Source organism: Pangasianodon hypophthalmus, chromosome 10 (genome assembly GCF_027358585.1).
Source record: "Pangasianodon hypophthalmus isolate fPanHyp1 chromosome 10, fPanHyp1.pri, whole genome shotgun sequence".
In the NCBI taxonomy this organism is placed as follows: Eukaryota; Metazoa; Chordata; class Actinopteri; order Siluriformes; family Pangasiidae; genus Pangasianodon; species Pangasianodon hypophthalmus.
Genome location: NC_069719.1, coordinates 23,552,934 through 23,576,868, shown reverse-complemented (window position 1 = coordinate 23,576,868; position 23,935 = coordinate 23,552,934). Strand labels below are relative to the sequence as shown.

The 23,935-nt window shown below is 38.8% G+C and overlaps 1 protein-coding gene across 2 annotated transcripts in view; it reads left to right on the top strand.

The window, feature by feature from the left end:
* Positions 1 to 244: 244 nt before the first annotated feature.
* The window catches only part of spata17 (spermatogenesis associated 17), a 63,350-nt gene continuing 39,659 nt past the window's right edge, over positions 245 to 23,935 (top strand). For both annotated transcript variants that reach the window (XR_008302495.1, XM_026926813.3), the window contains exons 1-9: positions 245 to 356; positions 612 to 701; positions 3,038 to 3,119; positions 5,790 to 5,840; positions 7,842 to 7,945; positions 11,248 to 11,371; positions 13,879 to 14,055; positions 15,872 to 16,020; positions 19,381 to 19,516. Coding sequence is in view for 1 of the 2 variants with exons in the window: in XM_026926813.3 (XP_026782614.3) it covers positions 289 to 356; positions 612 to 701; positions 3,038 to 3,119; positions 5,790 to 5,840; positions 7,842 to 7,945; positions 11,248 to 11,371; positions 13,879 to 14,055; positions 15,872 to 16,020; positions 19,381 to 19,516 (981 nt within the window). In the remaining variant the exon portion in view is untranslated. The remainder of the gene's footprint in view (positions 357 to 611; positions 702 to 3,037; positions 3,120 to 5,789; positions 5,841 to 7,841; positions 7,946 to 11,247; positions 11,372 to 13,878; positions 14,056 to 15,871; positions 16,021 to 19,380; positions 19,517 to 23,935) is intronic.

Here is a 23,935-nt window from a genome sequence, read left to right as displayed (position 1 = left end):
CGATTGGGGTCAAAACCAACCGATTATTAGAGCATGTCTCCTCAGAACGTTCGCATTCGCTTTTTTGAAATGGGTTTGAATTCAGCACATTTTTATGTCTTTCAAAAAACACACATGTCAACTGTGTACGATAAAACATTGTGAAAATTAAAAAAAAAAAAAAAAAGACCTTTACCTGTTGCTATACGTCAATGCCGTGGCTTAGGACACTGTGTAGTTACAACACCCCTCCCTTCGCTGTTTTGGATTCTTCCTCGTTGTCATGGATACGAGTAAAGCTACACGGACATGGCGAGGCTGGTGAAGTTGTACGAGCAGATAGAGCACATTAAAGAGCAGTATTTTATCAGAAACAGGTAAACTCAGAGACCCAAAACACTTTTATGTGTTTATATTTAATGTGTCTGAGTTGTTGTTGTTTTGTTTTGTTTTGTTTTTTGCTACAATATGAGCATTATTCAGTATATCTATGCTAATGTGTATGTATTTATGTGTACAGCTAGCCTCATGGAGACAAGGTGTAATAGAAATGAATGGCTAATGGGCCACACAGTAACTTGGATATTTTATTGAATTTATGAAGCCTTTTTTTATTATTATTTATATTATAGAAATGCTGAAGAAAACAGAGAGCATGAAAATGCTGCAGCAGTCAAAATTCAAAGCTGGTTTCGAGGCTGTCAGGTACGCCTCTACCTCAGGTAAGGGTGTCCAAAACAAGGCCATTATTTTACTTTGACTTCGCTTTTTAATCTTCTGTCATTTTAAGATATTCATCCCAGTTTTCACCATTGATAAGGTCAAAGCAGGAAACCTCCATCCATCCATGCATCCATTTTCTGTACGGCTTATCCGGTGCAGGGTCACGGGGAGCCTGGAGCTTGTCCCAGGGAACACCCTGGATGGGGTGCCAACCCATAAGGGCACAATCACGGGCACATTCACACGCTACAACAATTCAGAGATGCCAGTCAGCCTACAAGACATGTCTTCGGATTGGGGGAGGAAACCAGAGGAAGCCTCCAAAGCATGGGGAGAACATGCAAACTCCGTGCACACATGGTGGAGGCGGGTTTCGAACCCCCCAACCCTGGAAGTGCGAAGGTTAACCACTAAGCCCCCATCGTCCCCCCTGTTGATGTGCCCTGTGATGGACAGGCGTCCCCCATCCAGGGTTATTACCCCCTTGCGCCACGTGTTGCTCCGGATTCGCTACGACCTTGATGTTAATGAAGACGAATGAATGAGTGAATGAACGCTAGTTACAAGTGTAACTAGCGTTCATTCAGAATCACCTGGGTACCTTCTTGTGTGTGATGAGTCCTCATAAATGGGGCTCAATGGTTAAGGCTCTGCGTTACTGATCAGAAAGTTGGAGGTTCAAACGCCATTGGTGCCAATGTTATGGGGCCCTTGAGCAAGGCCCTTAACCCTTTCTGCTGTGTAATGGTGCATTCTGACCCCAGCTTCCTAACAAGCTGGGATATTCAAAGAAACAAACTTTGCTGTGCTGTAATGTATATGTGACAAACAAAGGCATCTTCTTCTAAATGACCTAGTATTTGATATAAAAACCTGCTGTCACACAGCCATCATTCCATGGAAACTTTTCATCGAGTTCTTACCGGGTCATCGTTGGTTCCGAATAACAGGTAGCCCTGGTTGTTCTCCAGTGCACAAAGAACCACATTTATATACACAACTAGCATTTTACTTTATTCCTCCACCTTGGTTCATGAGGAATCCACTTTGGGATCAAATGGAAAGTTGTTTGGAGATGGCCGCTGCTGGAAGTGTGGTGATGTTAACATTGTAGAACCTGGCATTAACATATTAACATCCATCCCGAGCGATCCGATCAGTAGCAGATAGACGAAACGCATAACTCTTTACACCTGGCATTTTGAATGCATCTCCAGTGATCAGATTTCGTACATCATTTCCACTGAAGTAAGGGTGGCGTGCACATTTATTACACCCGTCTTCCATTGCATTTGTTTTCAGGCAGAAATATCCTGCGAATCTTATCTCATGTACCTGTATGAGCTGTTCCAAACATTTCCATTGCCTGGTCTCAGAAACCTTGTGATAGATAACAAAGTTTGCAAGCTAACCAGCGATCTCCTCTCAGGCTGGTAGCCACAGGGTTCTGAACGGCTCCAAAAACAATTAAAAATATTCACCACAGCTGTGAAGAGATGATTATAGGAGTCAGTCGCCAGCTTTGGAGGTCAGGTTACCTGTCGCTCCGACTGTAGTCACAAGCCATTACACAGATAGTGTACGAGGTGAGAAGAAGAAAGGGAACAGTGGTTGTATACCAATGGTATTTATATGAAATACTAAGTTATGTAGTTACTTTTGATTTTGTCGGAAGGTCTCGGCGTACGTACTCACAGCATACATACAGTATATTCCATAACTTATTTCTAGCATAAACTGGAAAAAATACCCATTGAAAAATTTATGGGGATAAAATTTAAAAAGAGTTTTTTTCATTCGTTTTGTCCATTACAGTGTTTTCATGAGCCTGAAGTGCTGCAGACAATTGCTACCCCCTAGCTACATTTTATGTAGCCTCTGCATGCTAAATCATTGTCTGTTTTAGTCTTTAGACATAGAAATTAGCAAGACCACTTGGTGCTCCAGCAATGTAACCTCCATATATTTCTGTGCAGTCAGCAGACAAACTTCCAGACAGTAGGTTCATTTAGATTACTTTAGTTAATTGATCAGTGTGTTAAGTGGTTAATTAGGCACAATCTGAGCGCCTTAAGTGCAGTTCTTGGGTTACCACCTTCCCTATATATGCATTGATTTTCTGGGGTTATAAATGGTCTTTTTAAAACTGATGGCCTTGTTGAGTTCAGCATTGCCGTAGACATGCATTTAGAGGGGATCATTTTGATGAATGAATGCAAATGTACAGTTGTCTGAGACGCACCAACCATTTAGGGCTCTTAGGAGGAAGCTTTCTAAATGTTCCTTTCACTGTTAATATCTAGCAAAGATGATTAACTTGGAAATATTATTGCAGCTATCTACACCGGAATGCGACTGTAATACAGAAAACATGGCGGGCTTTCAGCGCACGCCAGTACTTTAGGCAAAGGGTAAAGGTAAGCTGTGCCATTGTGTAATATTGATTATGTTATGATTACCCTCATTAACATTCAGTGGTTACAGGCGTGCCGCGACTTACACCTCAAGTAGGTTTGTAATTTGACAGTATGTATTGATTAGCTATGAAATGCTTTACCTAAAAGAGGCTGCTGAAGTAGTGCACTTATTCCTCTTCTGACAGTCATTACATAGGTATTGTTTTATGTTGGTTTTATGTTGGCTTTAATGGCCAACTTCAGAATTATTGGCACTCTTCAAGAGAACTGACAAAAATTATACTAAGCACAAATATTCAAATATTACCTCCAAACAATTGGATAAATGATTTGCTTTCCTTCTTTTTAAAATTATAGTATTTTTTAATGTAAGTGTGTGGTAAAATTTGACCTACCTAACCTAAGAAATACATCAAATAAATGTAAAACACATAGTCACCCATTAAAATGTATTACTCTCCATAACCATAAAATAAATGGCTCTTCAGAAATAATTGTTGCCTTTAACCAGATATAAGGCTTTAGGGTTTTTGCACACTTGTAAAATCACTTTGCCATCAGTCATCACAGAAAACCAAAGAGCTATCAACACAAAAGAGACAGATGGTTGTTGACTTGCACAAGTCAGGTAATGGGTATTAAATAAATACTGTAGGTAACGAGTTAAAAATTAAGTACAGTCAGGTGGTAAAAGAAAAAATCATTTTAAAGTCTGGAACAGTTGAAAATTTGCCATAATCACAGATTCAAAGATTGAAAAGAACAACCCATAACATCCTATTCCAGATGTTGTTCCCCTTTGCTGTGATAATAACCTCCACTCTTCTGGGAAGGCTTTCCACTAGATTTTGGAGTGTGGCTGTGGGGATTTGTGTCCATTCAGCCACAAGAGCATTAGTGAGGTCAGGCACTGATGTCGGGTGAGAAGGCCTAGGGTGCTGTCAGGGTTCCAGTTCATCCCATAGGTGTTCAGTGGGGTTGAGGTCAGGGCTCAGTTCAGATCACTCGAGTTCTTGACTCCAACCATGGTAAACCCTATCTGCATGGAGCTCACTTTGTGCACAGAGGCATTGTCATGCTGGAACAGGTTTGGGCCCCTTAGTTCCAGTTCTATACAATTGTGTGCTTCCAACTTTGTGACAACAATTTGGGGAAGAACCACGTACGAGTGTGATGGTCAGGTGTCTACAACCTTTGGCCATATATCATATGTTGTGATCAAATAAGACCAAATAGAGCTTTTAGACTGTTGAGCATGTTTAAATATCACATCTTAAAATAGCAACTGCATACAAGTTGCAACCCTTGTGGTCACTGTAAAATATGGTGGTTTTGTAGGTCTTTTTAACGGCACCTTGAAGCGCCAGGATATTTTAGTGTAATACCTGGTTGCCTCTGCCATGAGGTTAAGACTTGGCCATAGATTTAGAGCATCTTTAAATAAAATAATCATCCAACTCAGGACAGAAGTAACAGTTAATGTATTTCAATGCGATGGCCACCCCAATCTTCAGTTTTGAACCCATTTTAAAACCTGTGGTCTGAACTGATTAGGACTTCAACTAATATAAATGAGCTTGAAATGTTCTGCATGGAGAAGTGGTCTACGATCCTCTACAAGTGGATCAGTTCCCACCCACCAGCCTGCTCTCCACATCATACAACAGCTTCCAGCCGATGAGGTGAAGGCTAACACATGCTTCCTCCAAGACACATGAAGGCAGCCACATCTTTTCAAACTGCTGCTCATGCTGCATAAGACACTCAGGGGAAAGCGCTATCTACCCTCTTCTGCATACAGACTCCCAGGATTGGCTAGTGTCACTGTGATTGACAGGGACGTGAGAGAAATGCCTTCCCACCCAGAGAGCAGGGCCAAATTTGCTCCCTTGGCTCCTGGCCATGGATGGCTGTGGCATCATTGGGATTTGAGCTTGCGATCTCCTAGTGATAGAATGAACATATTTCTGTTGTGCAAGTTAGGAGCCCTGGAGTGTTTTGCACAAAAATGCAGTAACATATTGTGTTAAAGTTAGCAACTATGCAACATCCCAATATGTTTCTCTAATTATCACATAGTGTGTGTTATTTATTTAACATTGTTGCTCATTTTCATGCAGGGTGCCAACAGTCCTGAAGATATTTTGATTGTTTATTATTTTATTACTTATTTTCTTAAAAGGTAACTCGGGTAAATGACAGAGTGGCTTTATAAAATGTAATGCTTGAGTAAACTGAGTGAGAATTCTAATAGTTATAGCTTTTAATAATTTGGAAGTTCTCTCAAGTTATTCCTGAATAGTGTTCACAGTTAATAAATTATATCCTTACCTGTAGAGAATATTCTCTGCTATGGTTATCCAGTTTATTCCCCGTGGGGCGCCATTGATTATCAAACTCAGCATAGAGTGTTTTGCCATATATCTCCATTAGGTTCCAGTCTGACTAGCATAGATTTTCCTCAGCCATGACTGCATTATGTATTAAGAACAGCCGTGTCCCTTCAATATGAGGTCTGACTTACATTTACATCCTATCTCTCTCAGCTAGGTCTTTGTTGCTTATTACATATTCCATATAAAGCAGATTCCTCTTGTGCATGTTGGGAACAGGTCAGAAAGCCGTGGTCCAATGCCTGTAATGTAACACTATCTCCCTCTCTCCTCACAGACAGCATATTTTCTCATGAAGATGAATTTCTACAATAAGATGGCTGTCAAGGTAAATACGTCTTCTTCACTTGGTCTCAAGTTTATAATTTTGTGAAATCTACAAGCAGATTTTCTTGCCATTTGATAAGCATAAGTCAGTACAACTGATACACATACGATGAAACCCTCATTATATTACAGCTTGGCAGTGATAGTTTTGCAGTTGTCCAAAGAGAAAAAAAACCCTCTGCATGTGAGATGTTAAGTCAGCTACATGTATTTATCTTACTAGAATGTATATGCCTAATGTAATGTTTTATTGTAATTCTTTATCACTGATGTTTTTTTTTTGTTTTTTTTTTTTAGAAAATTTTTGTTCAGCAGGTTGTATTCTTATAATTCAAACAATATAGGCTTTATTCTTACATCATCATGTGGCAGCCTCCAACCAGTAATATTCACCCAAGTGTCTGTTTTTTCCCCCTTTTTAGTTTTAGACTTTTATCAGTTCCTCATGTTGTATTCCAAAACATATAAAGTAGCGGCTTCGTATTTGAGTGATGCATTGGCACTTTTATAGGGGTATCAATATGCAATGAAATCGTAGCTTTACAATCCCATGTAGTGTTTTTTTTTTTTTTTCCCTGAAGTGAAACTTTACAACACTTACAAAACTTCACAGTTTATTGAAGAATGGCAGGTTCCCACTGAGGAGTGATATTACTGTGATGTTTGGAAGGCACTGGAAATCAGGAATGAGTGAAGATTTATATATCCATTGGCGTGTTGAATGTGGGCCCTAAGCCTGTGCTCTGTGTCCATTCCTGTTACATGAGTCTAATAGGAGCGATGGAGCTTGACCTCTTCCCAGAGGTCCCAGTGCGTGAGGCCGAAGGTCCTGTCGCCACTTAGACACAAACAGAAGCCGCTCAACAAGGCAGATGTGTTTTATAGCTCTTGTAAAAGAAGAGACTGTTATGTCTAGGAAGGAAAGGGAGTGTAAAAAATATTACGGGAGAAAAAAGGGGGCCGGTGTGAAAATGGAAGAAGAACTTGCAAAGCCAGGCTGTGTGTATATAGAATACATCAAATGGATAATTTATGGGTCTTTTTAAACATGATTGCTTTATCACTTTATTGTGTTTATTTTGTTAAGTGTTCACGAGACAAGGATAAAGTGGTTATTGATAAATGAAGGAAGGGTTATATCTCCAATATTACATAGCTATCCCCACTGCTAATGTTACAGTCCACAGACACACATTAATCAATCAGTCTATCAGGAAGTCGTCAATTAATTAATAAACCAATCCCATAACAAACCAAACGTTCAGTATTTATGATGATCTGCGTTTTGCTTGTAGCTGTTTGCAGTAGATTTTGATTGGTTATTGGAGAGTTGTAATTGTAAGACACAGTTTTTTCAATTACTATTCATTAATAGCTGTGCTCTTTTTCCAATCCAATTTTACTCGCTCACACACATTCTTTACCAAAAGCCAATGTGTTAGCTTGTTAATAGAAACCAATGTTTACAAGGGTGCACACATTTGTATTAGATCTAATTGAGCAATACGCATCATCGATTTTACTTGTCTAAAAGGTCAGTGAGAACTTGGATTTGCAGAGCGCAATTACTTTATTTAGAATTATCTATTGACTGCTGATCAATGCCAATTTTCATTTTGTTTTGTTTTTGCCTTATTATTTTTCTGCTGCCGTTGTTTTAATCTCCTAATTATCCTGAAGGACATGTGTCCACTCCGGTGCAGAACTGCAGCACTAGAGTTAGAGTAATGCTGTTCTACACACTTAGTTGTGTAAGTGTGTGTAACGGCACTATGTCTAAACCTTCTTCATTTACGGCATTTCTTTCAGTGTAAAGTCAATAATATTATTTATATTAATGAGCACATTCATCTAACTATGGAGGCGACCAAACAGACAGTGATGCATTGTAGGTAATTAAAAACACTAGCATTGCAGACATATGAAAATCCAGGATGAAAAAAAAGTCAGTTAATGACAAATGATAATCCTGACATTTCTAAATGAGATATTTCCTTGACAGATACAACAGAGATGGAGAGGTTACTACGTAAGGAAGTATGTTCACAATTACTATGCACGGAAGAGGTATCTGGAAGCCTTGACAAAGAAGAACGCACAAGTGAGGTGGGAGAAAACACTCCAAAAATAAGAAATATTGTTTACTGCGTATAATACTGTATTTTATATTATCTTGCAGTAAACACACACACACACACACACACACACACATATATATATATATATATATATATATATATATATGTATATATATGTTGTATACATCTAAGTTTGTACAGTTTGCATGCAGTAGTATTACTAAGATTAAATCCATGAGTTTCTACAAAGATAAATTACTCCTATAAATTGTAAACTGTGCAGATTAGTAGGATGCCAGGCATTTTTTGCCCATGGGTTACTCAGAAGCGAATGTTACCAAATTAAAAAAAATTAGCCCCTCATTTCAGCCAGCTTCTGCATTAATAAAACATGTATGCTTTGGGGCTAAAAATGATACCATCTTTTACTTTTGATAAAAACTTGGAGTCACATGTTAATGTGGCCAATATATTTTGTGGGAAAATATCTTAAGGGTTTTGCTAAAATTAAATGTAAATTTGTTAAGTGCTCCTTGGATCAGTAACTCCAGCTCCCACCAACGACACCTCCAGCCACCAGAGACTCAACTCACTTAAGTGATGCTGCTTGCTTTTAATGGGGTTTCTCACCTATGAGTCACTTTCTCTAATGTGTATGAAACACTGAGGATTAATTTTTTTTAAAATGGCAGGCCTTTTACAGTATCCCTTTGTATTTGATGAAAAGTTTGTAACACATGGGGCAATGTATTGATATTCTTAGATATGAGATAATTGTCTAATATTAGAAACCTCAGAAGAATCTTTACATACATAATAATAAGCATATTATGATCATTATAAAAGAACAAAATTTCTAACTGTATAATATATATACATTATAATATACACTTTATTACAAAAAACACTGAGTGAGCGACAGTTCTGTGGGTGGAAACGCCTTGTTGATAAGAGAGATCAGAGGAAAATGGCCAGATTGGTTCGAGCTGCCAGGAAGGATATAGTAACTCATATAATTACTCTTTACAACCGTTTTACTATTAAAGAGGACGGTGTGTGTGTGTGTGTGTGTATACATATATAAAATCTACTTCTCAGTGCAGGAAATGCATCATTTCTGCAATTTTCTCCCTTCCTCATCTTAGTAGAATTAGTTGTTTATTAGTTGTCGCACTATACACTCTATAATATACGTAAATATATGTCTATATCTAGTCACTCACTAAATGATTGCACCGAGTTTGTGAACCTGCTTGAGTGTGGAATCACCCAATGACTGATACGTCACCCCTTAAAGGTCTCTGTAACAGGACTTTAATTCATGTAGTTCTAGCGACCAAATAAATTATTCAGAATTTTACTAATGGTTCCCACTGAGCACAAGGCAAATGGCTCAAGCTGCCAGTGACCCTCGCCTTCCCTCCTCTCTCTCTCTTCCTCTCTCTCTCTCTTTCTCTCTCTCTCTGGTTGAAAGATTTCAACCAACAAAAAAAAAGAAACATGCTTGCCTATTCATTAGCTGAGACTTGATGACAGAAGCCACTATGCTCCAGTGTCCATCTTCATCCTGCCGTCCCCTCCTGCATATCTTAATGAAGTCAAGGCCCGAGTTCACCGCAGCAATTCCACAGCAAGAGTTTGTGCAATATAACAATTCATCATTTGTCAAGAAGACACTTAAAGTTCTGCTGCTTAATAAGGGCTTCCTCTGGGCTTGAGTAATTAGAAGTGAGCGGCTTGCATATTTACTAAATGCGGAGTGTCATTGCCACCACGGCCTGTTTCCCGCATGAATTATTCCTCTATCTGTAATAAACAGCTGGGTAATTATTACAGCCATAATCAGATAAATGTCTCTCTACACTGTTGTAGCAAGGCAAGTCTTTAACTCTTCAGCAGCGTAGGGAGGGAGAATTGATGGACTGCTAGTGGTAAGGCTACTTTTGTGACTCTTGCATACCTTTCAAGGGCATGTGAAAAACTGGCTTCCTTTACTTAATGTATTGCAAACATTTGCAGAGTGTTTAAGGCAAGTACCTGATCACAGTAACAAAGAAATTATTAATGATTGTGGAATGCGAAAATATTGAAATACTGTTTAATTTATGGAGCAATCGAACTTTTTATATTTAATGTACTCAGGAAATCAGAAATGGGCTGTCTGTACTTAAAGAGATTTAAAAGTTAAACGTTTATGAGAGCTATGTATGAGAGCTGTTTTTGTGAAAACCCTGAAAATTGCTTGGTGTAACATTAAGAGTCAGCAGACCTACCGCAAATTTGTTGCGAGTTAGACGTGTGTGTGGTGTGCGCATGTGTTGTGGTGTAAGGACACACAAAGGTCATGTGTGTGAGCCGCTCCCGTGTCTCCCCACTGGTCCATCAGCACTAATGAGCTTTATGTGTTTCCCCATCGCCTTCCTCAGACACAGATTGAGATCCCCTCCACGGTTACAAATCTGTTTGGCTTTTGTCCACTACAGTGCAATTAATAATAAGTGTGAGATATAGGTCAGCAAGGTCACACAGACTATAGTACCAAACACACACGCACACACACACAAAAAAAGGAACTGGATTGAAACTGCATCCAGCAAATGCAGAAACTTCAGATCGCTGCGCCACAACATCAAATATTATGCTTCCTAAATCATGACAATATTAAATCTGTACGTTACCCAATATTGTCTGTATTGCTAATAAAGAAGCTGCTGTAGTCAGGAGGTAGGTAGAATATTGCAAATGAGCTCAAGCTAACTGGTAGATTTCATTACCATTAATACAGAAGACCATTTCCTGCAGACTAAGATGTCTCTATTCTACATATTTCATTTCGTAATTTAATCTTCTGCTGGGAGAGAAGGGGGGTTTCTGCAAAAGTGGTGATTTTTAAGTGTCAATATTCTCAGTTCTATAATCATATGTAAAAGGGAATGATAATTGAAAAGTGAGAGCTCGAGGAGGAGGCTGATGAACGACTGGTCTCTCTTTCTGTGCACTTGTGTGCACAATAGAACAGGGCGCAGGTTTTATTATTGTATACTGTATCATGTCATATGTGTTCTGTTCTGCTATACTACCAAACAGCTGTATGTGTGTATAATATAACGCAAATAAAGATTACTTTTGTGCATATTTTTGTGTAAAATAATTACATTTTGCAAGCATGATATAAAAATTAGATTCATAAATAATTAATGAAGGAATATTATAGTGTTTTTATTTGTTGTTGAAATTGTTTTATATTCCTATCAAATCTAATTCTGAATTCTGAAAAAAAAAATTTGAGAAAAAATTGTGTGGTTCTGTGTTTTTTGTTTTGTCTTTTAGGAGAGAACTAGAGGAAATAGCAGAGCACCAGAAAAAAGAAAGAGAGCGCATTGCCATTGAGAGAGAGGAGCAGGAGAAATATATGCAAGCTCAACGACTTCACTTCCTCCTCAGCACTAAACAGGTCAGCACCTCACACACACACACACACATACACACACACACACACACCAAAATCTGTTCAGGTTCTAAGCAGTAATGTTTACAGTACTCTTGAGAGCAGAGACAAAATAGAAACAAGACACAAGTTGTGTTTTGGGGATTAAGTTATTCAAGCGTGTCAGAATATGGCGTCATGTTAGAATGTTTTGGACTGAGATTAACTTCTGGTGTTTCAGACAGTACAGCTGTAGGGCAACACACACATCTAATTAAGACAACAACTTAACTAAGAAATGAGGAATATTTTATTAGTAATTTCATCAATTTTCAGCCGGTTAGGGAACCGGGAATCATACTGCAAAATGATGAAACCAAGAAACCAAGACGACATTTATTGTGTTAGATTTCCCATGTTCAGAACACAAGTAACAAAAATAGTGTTTAAGTGTATGTTGCCTGTTTATTGTCCCTCGGGGGGCCACAGTGGCTTAGTGGTTAGCACTGTTGCCTCACGCCTCCTGGGTTGGGGATTTGATTCCCAGGTACTCCGGTCTCCTCCCCTAGTCCAACACGCGTTGAAGCCTGAATGGCATCTCTAAATTGTCTATAGTTTGTGAATGGATGTGCGATTGTGCCATGCAGTGGGTTGGCACCCCATCCAGGGTGTCCCCTGCCTTGTTCCCTGAGTCCCCTGGGATAGGCTCCAGGCTCCCCACGACTCTCTGTAGTATAAGCGCTACAGAGAATGGACGGATAGATTCTTCTTCAGCTGTGAACGGTCAATATTTTCAGTTTGTGTGACAGCTTTTTACCCAACTCCCGTTGACACAACTTATCACAGCAAACTGCTTTAGGAACGTGTTTGAATTATTCAAGACATAGCAAAGAAAACGTGTGTTAAGAAGAGCATGTCAGCTGCAGATGAAAAAGTTTGCTATTAAAGATAACTGCTCACTTCGACTCAGGCTGTAACATTTAGGGCATGTTTTAATGTGTTTTCAGCATGAAAACCATGAAATGAACATAGGATTCTGTTTTGTAGAAAAGAAAATAATAGCTGTAAAATAGAGGAGCCAAGACACAGAAACCAAGAGGGATGAATTTTTTTTTCCCTCTAATGCTAACTGGTCCACTGGCTGGTTGATTCAGTGTTAGGCAGATATACATCTTCCCATGGCCTTTAAGCCGTGTTTTTCTGTGGCATCTCTGGTCATCTTCTCACCAGGGATACATCTACTGCCATAACCATTAGGGCAAGAAGATGCCATTGGCAGCACTCTGCAGTCAGTGTGCAGAAATTAAGTAATAAAACGTATCAGCTAATGGCAAATGGAGAACAGATGTGGGGAAGCAGCATGATAAGAGATTGAAAGGGGGAAAGGAGTGTGACGGCCGTCAAGTGGGCACTCTGAGAATGGCCATCATTGGCTATAGTGTTTATACAGATACTGCATGCTTTAAACCAGTGATCACCAGTCCTGTTCCTGGAAATCAACATTCCTATACCTTAATCCAACACATCTGTTGCAGATAATCAGTGTACTTCATTAGCCGCATCAGCTCCGGATCATTAGGGCTGGAAAGGAATTCTGTTCAATGATAGATTTCCAGGAACAAGGTGCTGTAAACATTTCACTTAAACACATTTCACATGCACATTATTCAGCACAGCACATAAAAAGCTATTGAAAAGGTCATGAACCTCGAACTCAACCCACTATAAAGCAAGAATAGCATTACTATCTTTAGGAGAAGCACTCTCTGTCTCTCGCTTTCTCTCTCGTGCACTTTCTCTTAGTCACTCGCACGCTGCGTGTGTGTGCTAGGCAACTTCTGTTCCCACAGTCTGACCTTGTCTGAAGGAAATGAATGGGTCTCCAACGGTTCATCGTTAACCAGAGAAAATTCTGCTGGACAAAAGTGGCTGTGCTGACATAGATGTAGTTGCTCAGTATGAGGGTCAACATCATTGCTCTTTTCCTGGAAGACTGTGGCAAGTTGGGAGTTTACAGCGTACCCCCCAACAGATGAAGAAGCAGGAGGGGAAAAAAGCCTCAGAAGTGGTTCATTAGCAGTTGATATTAGCATGGATAGCAGCACAGTTAATACATACGTGCATAATTCGTGAAGGATGCAACTAAGCATTCCAGCCAGGTCACCTATGACAAGGTTGAAACTTCCTGGAGGAAGCTAACGTTCATGCTAGCTGGAGGACTTGACAGGTGCTGAAGTGATAGATATACGTCTACTCACGGGAGGTGACAAGTATAATTGTTTTGCTGAGGTTGAGTGATTAAAAGCAGGTTCATTGTCAGTAAGACCGTGTGCATTTTTAGAGCAGGTTTTGCATGGATACCTTCAATAAGGAGGTGATCAGATTGCAAGATGAGAATAGCTGGAAAGTGAGAACAAAAACACACAAAAGAGGCTTCTCAAGGCCACTGGAATAGTTTCAATGTCTCAGTACTATGTTAGTGACGTATATTAACCATATTAAAAAAAAGCAATGTGTGTGTGTGTTATTTGTAGCGCCCAGGTGTGTTCAACTCTCCATTCCGCCCAGAGCCTGATGAGATGGAGCTGAGGTTAAGGACAGTAAAACCTTTACGGACAAGATCTGCTCCCAAAGAAACAGCAACCAACCAGCAGCCATCTGGCTTCTTGTCTAGCATAGAGAGACTACCACCAATACATAAGACACCACAGGTAGAGTCACCGCATGTCTCAACATGCCTATAGAAGGCTTCCTAACATAACCTAATGCTGGCATGTCCTAAGAAATGTAGCTGGTTAAGAAATAAAACTTCACAGTCGAAATAATGATTCATAGGTGACATGCCATTATAATGCAAAACAAATATTTATGAACTAGTAACATGTACATTGCTAATAGAATTAAGTTTCATTTACTTTACACATTAAAATCATTTATGAGTTATAAGAAAAAAATACTTTAACATTAAAAATACTAATGCTAAATATCTCATTCATTTTTTAGTGACTGAAATATCAGTTATTGCTTCGTACAAAAAGTCAATTGAAGTGCATAAAGCGAAATACATAACTTCCACCATTCAGTGTTCAGACGTATGCACAATAAAACAAATATCCAGTAGTAAAAATAAATTTGAACGGATTGCAGAGTGTGGAGGCAATTAGCAAAGGAGATTACAAGATAACCGTGGACACTGTTTGAAAACTCCCCTCGTGCCGGTATACTAGCCACTGAGAGTAAAACTGGTGAAAAGCACAACTTGGCTCTTGTTATTCAGTGAATCCCATCGAGTGGTTCTCTGTTAGGAAATACAAAGACATTTTAGAAAAAGACGTCAGTGTTTTTAAGCAATCCCAGATCTAGCTTGTCATCTTGTCCGGCTGTGAGAGGGAACTTGACGATGCATATTTGCATGCATGTTATTTACAATGCAGGACTTTTATAGGGACTGATCCTCATTATTGGTTTCTATTAGTGTTAAACATAAGTGAGCAGAAATAAGGCATGAGTCATTTCTTTTTATTAGAGGCCAAGTTGCTCGTCGTGGGCTGTGGCTTCAACAGAGCCCACTTAGTTGAAATTCAGACAGACAGACAGACAAAGTGGAAGAATGTATTAGTTATCTAGATTATACCCCCACAAAAAGCCTCTCTCTTACTCATTGTAACTTTCTCCCCTGTGATAAGCATCAGGGAGTGATGGATTGATTATGTGTGCCATTTGGGGAAGCCAGGGGATTGGTCAGTGCCGGGTGCTGATCTGGTCTCGATAGCATCAAGGGCATTTGTGCCTGCATGAATTAGCAACCACAGTGTCTGAAGGTCACATTAAGAAACAAAGAGTAACAAAAACCGAGGTAGTTTCGGCCAGCGGAGAGACGCTTTCTGTCCCTGAGCAACGCAAGATTGCTGACCAGCATGATCCTGCCACCGTAACTCCTTGTCATTTCATGTGTACCTGTGTGTTCTGAATTCACTGCCTCTGGACAGTGTCTTACAGAACACACAGAGACTTAATTCACAATATAATCCAATATAATATATATGCTATACAATATTTACGCTATACTAGTATAAATAATTACATTGAAAAAAAATATTTTCAGGTTTAGCGCAGCTTTTGAAATAATTGTTGTAAAACTCGGTAGACTACTTTTTACAGAATAAACAAAATCGGCCAAAATTACAAAAACAGTATGTCTCCGTTATTTTGATCAAGTACTAAATTCCGAATATTGCAGTGTTATGTGTCCATTTCATGGCATACCCTTTCAAAATAAAAGGTTGTAGCAGAAACTGTGATATAACACAAACTGACTTTGTTGTGTGTGGTACCATAGGGTAAAATATTTATACCTTTTTACCCCTAATCCCATTCCTGGTCATCATGCCTTTAGCATCACTAGAACTGAGCTTTAGTACCACAACAGTAGCGGAGCCTGGGGGCCAGTTGGCTGCAAGAGGGAATCATCAATAACAAGTAGGGTGAGCAATAAAACATTTACGTTATCCCTCCCATTCATGTCAGGGGCCTTTCAGGCCAGCTGCAGAGGTTCAGCGGCAGCGCCAGAGGCCCCTGGAGCCGAGTCTGCGCGTGGCCACATCCATCACGGCCCTGGAGGAGGCCAGAGAGGAGCTGCGGCAGCGCGAATGGAGGACTCGCCTCATCGACCAGCCGTGAGTCCCACACACATGTATGCAACACAAGACTGTTTTAAGTGCGAAATCTAAGATATACATATAAATCAGGATTTGACAAAGCAAGTAATATAGTCATGGTCAAACACAGCCTGCCTTTTAAAGAAAAGTGTTTTAAGATTACACGAATTCAGTGAGCACACTTCAGTGCTGGGGGTTCAGTGTATCTGTACGCTCAAATAACATACATCATACTGACAGCAGGAAACATGTCACACTGCATTTGATATGCAGATATATAAATTAGGATACCTAAATGCCAGCTGGTGGTTTTCCAGTAGCTCAAAAGTTGTTGTGCTTTAGTTAAAGAACTCCAACACGGGCTTAAAGGGCAACAGAGCTTCTAGCTTTATCCTTCCAAACTTCAGAACAGATGGTAAAAACTCAGAAGGGGCCACTTTTAAACAAGTTAGCGAGAACATAACTGCACTCTTGAATAAAACACTGCCTTCTCAGCTATTAATGTCCCACCACACGTTTTCCATCCGTGCTGAAACATTATTAGAGTGCCTCTCAAGAATATAATGATCACAGTGGATTATCATAATAACATTTTAAAACAATATTCCTTTAACAGTTTGGTTTGAAAGCCCTTCCATTTATTTAAATTACAAGCTTAGTGTGCAGTGTTTATTAATCAGGATGGCTCCAACTTTAAACAGTAAATTAGCTAACCCCATTAACGCAGACCGCTCCAGCCAGGCTGTTATACGAGAGGTAGTTACTGTGCAAATTGTATTATACATGTGGCAGCTCTGGGGCATGCTGAGGTGTGATTAGTCTGTGTTTTTTGATCTGGCATCCAGCTCATTCTTTTCTCAGTGATTCCCACTGAAATGTTTCACAAAGCTTCCTAAATCTCCTCTTCTTCTATGGCACCGTCTTAATTTAAATTAAAAGACGTCTACTGAGCTGCTCATTCAGGCTATACAGGGGGGTATTGTGACAAATTAAAGAAACTTTGATATGGACTGGACGTTAATGCTGGCTGAAAGTTTGACTTTAATTATTTGGCAGGTTTAATTTGCATGGAGCCTTGCAGCCTTTTGAACTGGTTATTCATATGGAACAAGCATTAATTGTTATTATGCCACCGTGCTGTTGAATTCTCGATTCTGATTGGGCAGAAGGTGTTGATTAATTTTCTATAACAGCAGCTCTGACAGTCGGGCTGGCTGTAATTCAAATCACAAGTTTATATTAATGTGCTCATTCTAATATGTTTTTGTTACTATAGTAACAGTGCATTCACATGGTGGACGCTCCAAATAATTGAAGACTAATAATAAACAGATTAAAAAAAGATCTTTTTTAAATGGTAACTATTTTTTTAAATGCATATTGTTGATATGGTGTTTTTGGAAAGTAGACATTTATCTAACATTTGTGGAAGGAGCGTCAAGTGTCAGTATTTTGTAAGTTTTCCACCATGGGAAAGTGTTCAGGATAGCTGACTTTGAGCTTTCCTTTTTCTCACTAACATGACAAGCTGCTTTTTTTTTCTTTTTAACCTCTTATTAATTAAGAAAGAGAGTAAAATAGGGTGGTGAGGCCATAACTGTGTGTAGCTACTATAATGTAATTGATAAGAGAAAGAAACTTGTTTTGTGGACGTTCCACAACATTTACTATAAACGGATAAAAGTTACAAAATTTCTAGACGGTGTACGAATAGGATTATGATTATCATGCTTCAGTGTGCAGAGCCTTAAATGCCATATAAAAAATGAGAAAGAAAACTTTCTCTCTCTCTCTTTCTCTCTCTCTCTCTCTCTCTCTCTCTCACACACACACACACACACACACACTGTCTCTCTATCACTATCTTTTCCCCTATTTCCTCTCTGTTTGGTGGCTGCCTGGTGTGTTGTCACTACACACTACCTCACACTGCCAAGAGATCCCCTGTGAGGAAGCCAAACTCCCCTTAATGGCTTTGAATGAATAAAAACTAGCCTATTAAAATGCAATTCAGAGGCAATGAAAGCAGTAAGTGAAACAGCCGGCTAGCAGCAGAAGCATTGTGTATTCGAGGACATTGGGGCCACATTAATTTTTACTCTGCGCTGTCTGTCCCATGTGCACATTAGCATGAGTTGCACTGTAATCTGTCTTGCAGGAGCGGCTGGTGTCTCTAGTGGGGAACGATGTATGTATGAGGCCATTATTTAAAGTGCTGTGTTTGATGCAAACTTTTTTACTGCCCCATCAAAATTTTTATCAGTTATTTTTTGCTCCTTTATTAGGCTATTAGGCCATAATTATTTATTAGGGTGTTATACATAGGTTCTCTCCTTGAGGTGTATAGCGAGAATAAATAAGAAAATCACGCTGATTCTTTCTTTGCCATTGCCTGATTGTCAGATCTAACAGTATTTTACTTTTTGTTTCCCCCACCAATCATCTCGTACCCAAGCCCACCCCCATGCATGATTACCCACAGGAGAAGAGGCAATTATAAAATATCCATATGCCAGGAATGATTTATAGACAGTTTACCTTTTACAAAGTGCTTTGATAGGAGGTGTGTTCTTTTTTCCTGTTCAGTGACAGTTCCATGTTTGCATATGGCTTTTGTATGATCTAACTATCTCCAGTATAGCTTCCACATATCTTTATTTAATTGCATTCAAATGTACAATTTAACACCTGTGGTTGTTGTCAGATCATCATTAAAAACTTGTGTATGACAAGTGTGGGGAATAAAAGGGCTTTTTAGTGCGGAAAAAGCTCACAGGGAGTGCCAGAATTGTTGGTTGTTTGTTTGTTTTGTGATGAGCCAAGCCAATGCCCAGAGGACGTTTAGCCGTGCTCATGCAGACACCTCTTGTACTGCGCCGGATAAATCTTCCTCCAGGCAACGTGTCTTGGGTGCAATTTACAAAATCAACCTCGCTGTAATTAACATCTGGCATTTTTCCTAAGTAACAGCCATTTGCATTGAACAAGTGCCCAACAAACACACAGGCGACTCTAACAACCCACAAGAAATCAAGCGATTAAGAAGCCATTCCGATTTGGACTGGAATCCATTGCGGTTCCAAGGGAGGAATGAGCCGACATGGTGATGTATAAGGGTTGAAACATTAGCTGGGAGTGGATGTACTAGATAGAACTAGAGGCTGTTACTGCAATTTAGGACTCTAATTAAATCTCTCCTGCTGATTGTGGCAACTCTAGCAATGTGGATTTTTCTTCTTTTTCTGCTGCAACATTTTACAGCATTTTTTACATCAGAGCACTACTCCTTAGGTTCCTTAAGTTAAGAGCTTATATGTGAAAAAAACTCAAACTATTACATAAAATATTAACTTCAGTTTTTTTTCCCTACCTGAATAGGTTTCTGCCTTTCTCAAAAACCCACCGAAACAAAGAATATGAGCCTCTTCTCCACACACATTCTCCATATCAACAGAAAGCGTACGGAGCCAAGCACTTCCGAGAGGAGAACAGGGCCCAACTACAACGGAAACAGGTACACTTATAGCACAGATACACAGACTATGCACTCCAGCACAATATACTGTATATGGACCATGGCATGATTGAGCAGGGAAAAGGAAACGACACGAAGACACCCCATTCTCAAGTCATGTCACAAATTTGTCAAATCTGACAGCAATTTAATAAATACCCAAAAGTAAATGAGAGGAAAAAGCTCTCTCCTCTCACCACCCTGAAGTCCTCACATTAGGTAATTGACTGTGTCTTTGCTGAAGGCTGTTCATGGATGAAAGTTCTTTATTGGCTCTTACCAGCAGGCACTGCCCTCTGCATCCAGTGCAATTGCCTGGAAATACCTCCTCCTAGAACCAAATAAATATGAGTGCCTACTACTGACACTGCTCAGGCATGTGCAGCCAGTGTTGCAGCGCCTCGCATTTGAACATGTACCTGCACTGTTTGATAACTCGAGGAACACAAGAGACTATGATTGCCACATGCCATCTTTTCTATTAATCCCTATTTGAAGATGAATGAATCTTTCCCTGTCTAGGTTCTTCATGGCATAACATGCTAAAAAAAAAAGTGCAGCCAATCATGATACAACACAGTAACTCTCTCAATTCTTTTGAAGCCAGCTTCATATTCCAGGGGTGTAAAGCCTGTCCTGCTGGCGTTTGACAGTAATGAAGGCTCAGCGTAACAAGCGTGTGTGTGATTAGCATAATTGACGCAGCTGAGGATGTCACATTGAGGATTATCACTGATCCATAGGTAGAAGGGAGGTACCCCCACTATCAAGGGTTATGCCCCACCTAGAGAGGTCTCTCATCTTACTGACAAAGCAGATACACACACACACACACACACACACACACACATACTTTTTGCTGAATTTATTACAGTGCTTCATCTGTGTATTCAGGTAGTGTTTTAAGTTAAATCTCCTGCTTATATCTGCACAGCAGCAAGTCAGATTAATCCAATTAGTATAGATGTTTGCACAGTGTTTACACAGTGTAACTCTTTACAATACAGTTCCTTACTTAATGCTTAGGTACTGACTAACTCAGCAGTAAGTAATCAAATGTTACCATATTTCTTCAATAATTATTAATCAGTACAATAAACTACTATGTTGACTTAAGTGTAATTACTTATATTATATTAAAGTTTTAGTTTATAGCCACTGTGGTTTCTACATTTATCATAAACTTTGTCATTACAGAAGCATTAATTACTGATACATTAAATAACTGTCATAATGTATTGATTCATGGCTCCTTAATTAATGACTAAGTACTTACTAGAGTACTAATAAGTAGTCAGGTATTACCATATCACTTCTCCATTCATTTATGTAATAAATAGCAATGCTAATGATGTATAATAATTTAAACAGTTGTGGTCACTAAATAAATTGGGCTACTCATCACTAATATGCTGACAAAATATATATAATGACTTATTATCCATTTTTGGATACTAGTAAATAGTGATTTACCTGCAGGACATTGATTTATCACTTTACTTGTAATGACAAATAATAATAAGTAACATTAATATATCAGTAATTAACACTTCTGTAATGAGAAAGTTTACAGCGCTGATACATGTAGATCACAATTGGATAACAAGTCATTACCTTTTTTTTGTCAGCAATTTAATACTGTCTTAATTTAATATTAGTTACTAAATCATTACACTTTGGTCAAAATAGTTTATTATGGTGATTAGTAATTGTTGAATTACTATGGTAACACTTGTTTACTTACTGCTAACTTAGCAAGTACTTAAGCATTAATTAAGGAACCATCTTAATAGTTACCTATTGATAGGTAAGAAATAGTCTAAGACTTAATCATTTATTATGTAATTATAGATAACTAGTAGATTACATTTCTACGAAGGATACAATTCTTTCAAAAAAATTGCTTTGCGTGACTCGGAGTGCCATCAATGCACGAAAGTTTCCAAGGAAATGGCTACTATTGCTTTGCTGGCAAAAGTTCAAATGTTTTCTGGAAAAAAAAAAAAAATGTGAGAAATTTTTTTAAAAAATGATTTAATATAGAAAGCTAGGAGTATTGAAAGGGATGAAGATAAAAGGATGTAGTGAGTATGTGCTGTGTGGATGGATACATAGTTTGTGAAGTATAAGAGGGCCATGGCAACCTTCACTATAAATATCAAATTACAAGAACTTCTGTTGCTTAGCTAAAGCCTTCTTACTTTGTACAATTAAGGATGTCATGAAATGTCTGAGGAAAAGTCTTCACCACTCACTTCTTTTTGAAGATGATATATTTGAGAAGAAGTGAGAGATTAGAGGAAGAGGTTTACTATACTATAGTAAACCTCTTAGTGCTGTTTACTATTTACAGCACTAAGAGGTTTACTATTGCTGCCAGAAGAAGATAAGATTTTCATGTCCATGTTAATTTATGGAAAAAGATTAAAAAAAAAAGAAAGGTTGTTTTCTCCTTCACATACATTCACACCCTTCAAATCACATTACTGCTATAACGTGTAGATTCCCACATCATGTTGTCCTCTCGTCTTTATCAGATCTCACCGAGCTATTTGTTATGCAAAAATATTTCTAGCTCTTTAACTCTCACAGGAAAAGCTTTGTCCCTTGATAGCAATCCTAAACGTAAATTGATTCTAAAGAGGAAATTAAATGGCACTTATTACACTGTCTAACTAGTAACCCAGTGTCATTTGTCTGTGGCTTGATAAATGTGGCATATTTGCCTGCGGTTGCCGCTTAGCGGTGAGATATGCGCCGCACACAGACCTGTCGTAATAATGAATTTCCACATCGCCTCATTCCTTTCTCCCTCACATTGACTCACAAGAAGATAATGATGGATATGGTTATTTTCAGGTGCATTTGTGATTAAATTATACCCATAATCTTTTTTTCTTCCTCTACATTTCTTCTTTCCTCTTCCAGTTCTCATTAAAATGGCACCCTGTGATGCGAGATTAACACGCCTTTACCCAAAAAAGCAGCGCGCAGTGATTTATCTCAATTGTAAAGTTAAAAGGAACGGGTGTGAAGATGGCAGAGGCCTCAGACATGCTCACATACATAGCTAATGAACTTCTGATGCTTATATCTGCCTTTTTAAACACTTAAAGTCTTTGCTTTTCCTAACATCATGGTTTAGTTTGTGTGGATAGACAGCTCTCTTTCCCAATCTTTCACTCCCCACTGATTGACATATTAATTGCTGTTAATATACAAGATCCTGAATAGATCTATAGATCTTAAATGAATAGACTATACTGCAAAAGCTTCTTGTGATGATGGCGGCCGTTGCTGATGCATTGTGAAAGTCCAGGTGGTGAGGATGACGGGTGATGCGTACTCCTTAATTAGCACATTAGTTAACACCCCCTTGATGAGGACGGCCCTTCATCAGGCTGCCCTTTGCATGGCCAGAGCGTGTGTTTTGAGCTTTGCATCAGCACCACTAGCACTAGCTAATTACAGAGCCTAATGAAGTGCAGACAGTGGCTGTGCCTAGCCGCAAAACCCTCACCATCACCTTGTATTAGACTTTCATCAATCACGCTTTTAAACTGATATATCTCTGTAGTGAAAGCCCTGTGCGCTACCTACATTTTTCCTCGCTCGCTTTTTGAATGTTGCTTTAGTAATTGCTTTTTCCATTCCATGTCTTAGCCACAACACCACATTCATTCAAGCATATATACGCAGGAAAATTTATACCAATGATGTGACTGAGGTGTGAGGCATGTTTAAATGGAAATGATGGAAAAAAAAAGTAAAAAATAAAACAGCCTGCGTTTTTGGGCATAGCTGATGGTGTCTGGGTTTTAACCCTACAATCACACACATGCATGACCACACACACACACATCAGTCGAGGCTACATTAGTGACCAAGAGGCTCTGGGTGATTCACTATAACTGTTTTATAGGGTGATAAAATTTCCCAGCCCCTTCATTTGCCATGTAATAAACAATTCTCCGGACGTGCCTCTTTCCTTTTTTATGTTATGTATGTATCAATTAACACTGCGCCTTCTTCCATCATGTCAGCATTTCCCTTTTTTATCGTTCTGCATACAAATAATGTCAATGAAAAACAACTTGAAGCATTTAAAAGTGACTTGTTCCCTTTCAATATTTAGCACCGAACAGTGTTTAACTCAGATCAGTTGTAATATATGTTATCAAATATTATTTAGAACATTAAAAATTGTAGCTCTAAATAATTTTCTGGAAACCTCAAGTATTGATGCTATAATGAAGTCTAGTGCAGCTTAATCAATTCAATTCAGTTCAATTCAGTTTTATTTGTATAGCGCTTTTAACAACGAACATTGTCTCAAAGCAGCTTTACAGAACATAAGAAACAAAAAGCATGCAAACAGAAACAAAAACATGCAAACAGTCCTAGATGTTAGACAAAATT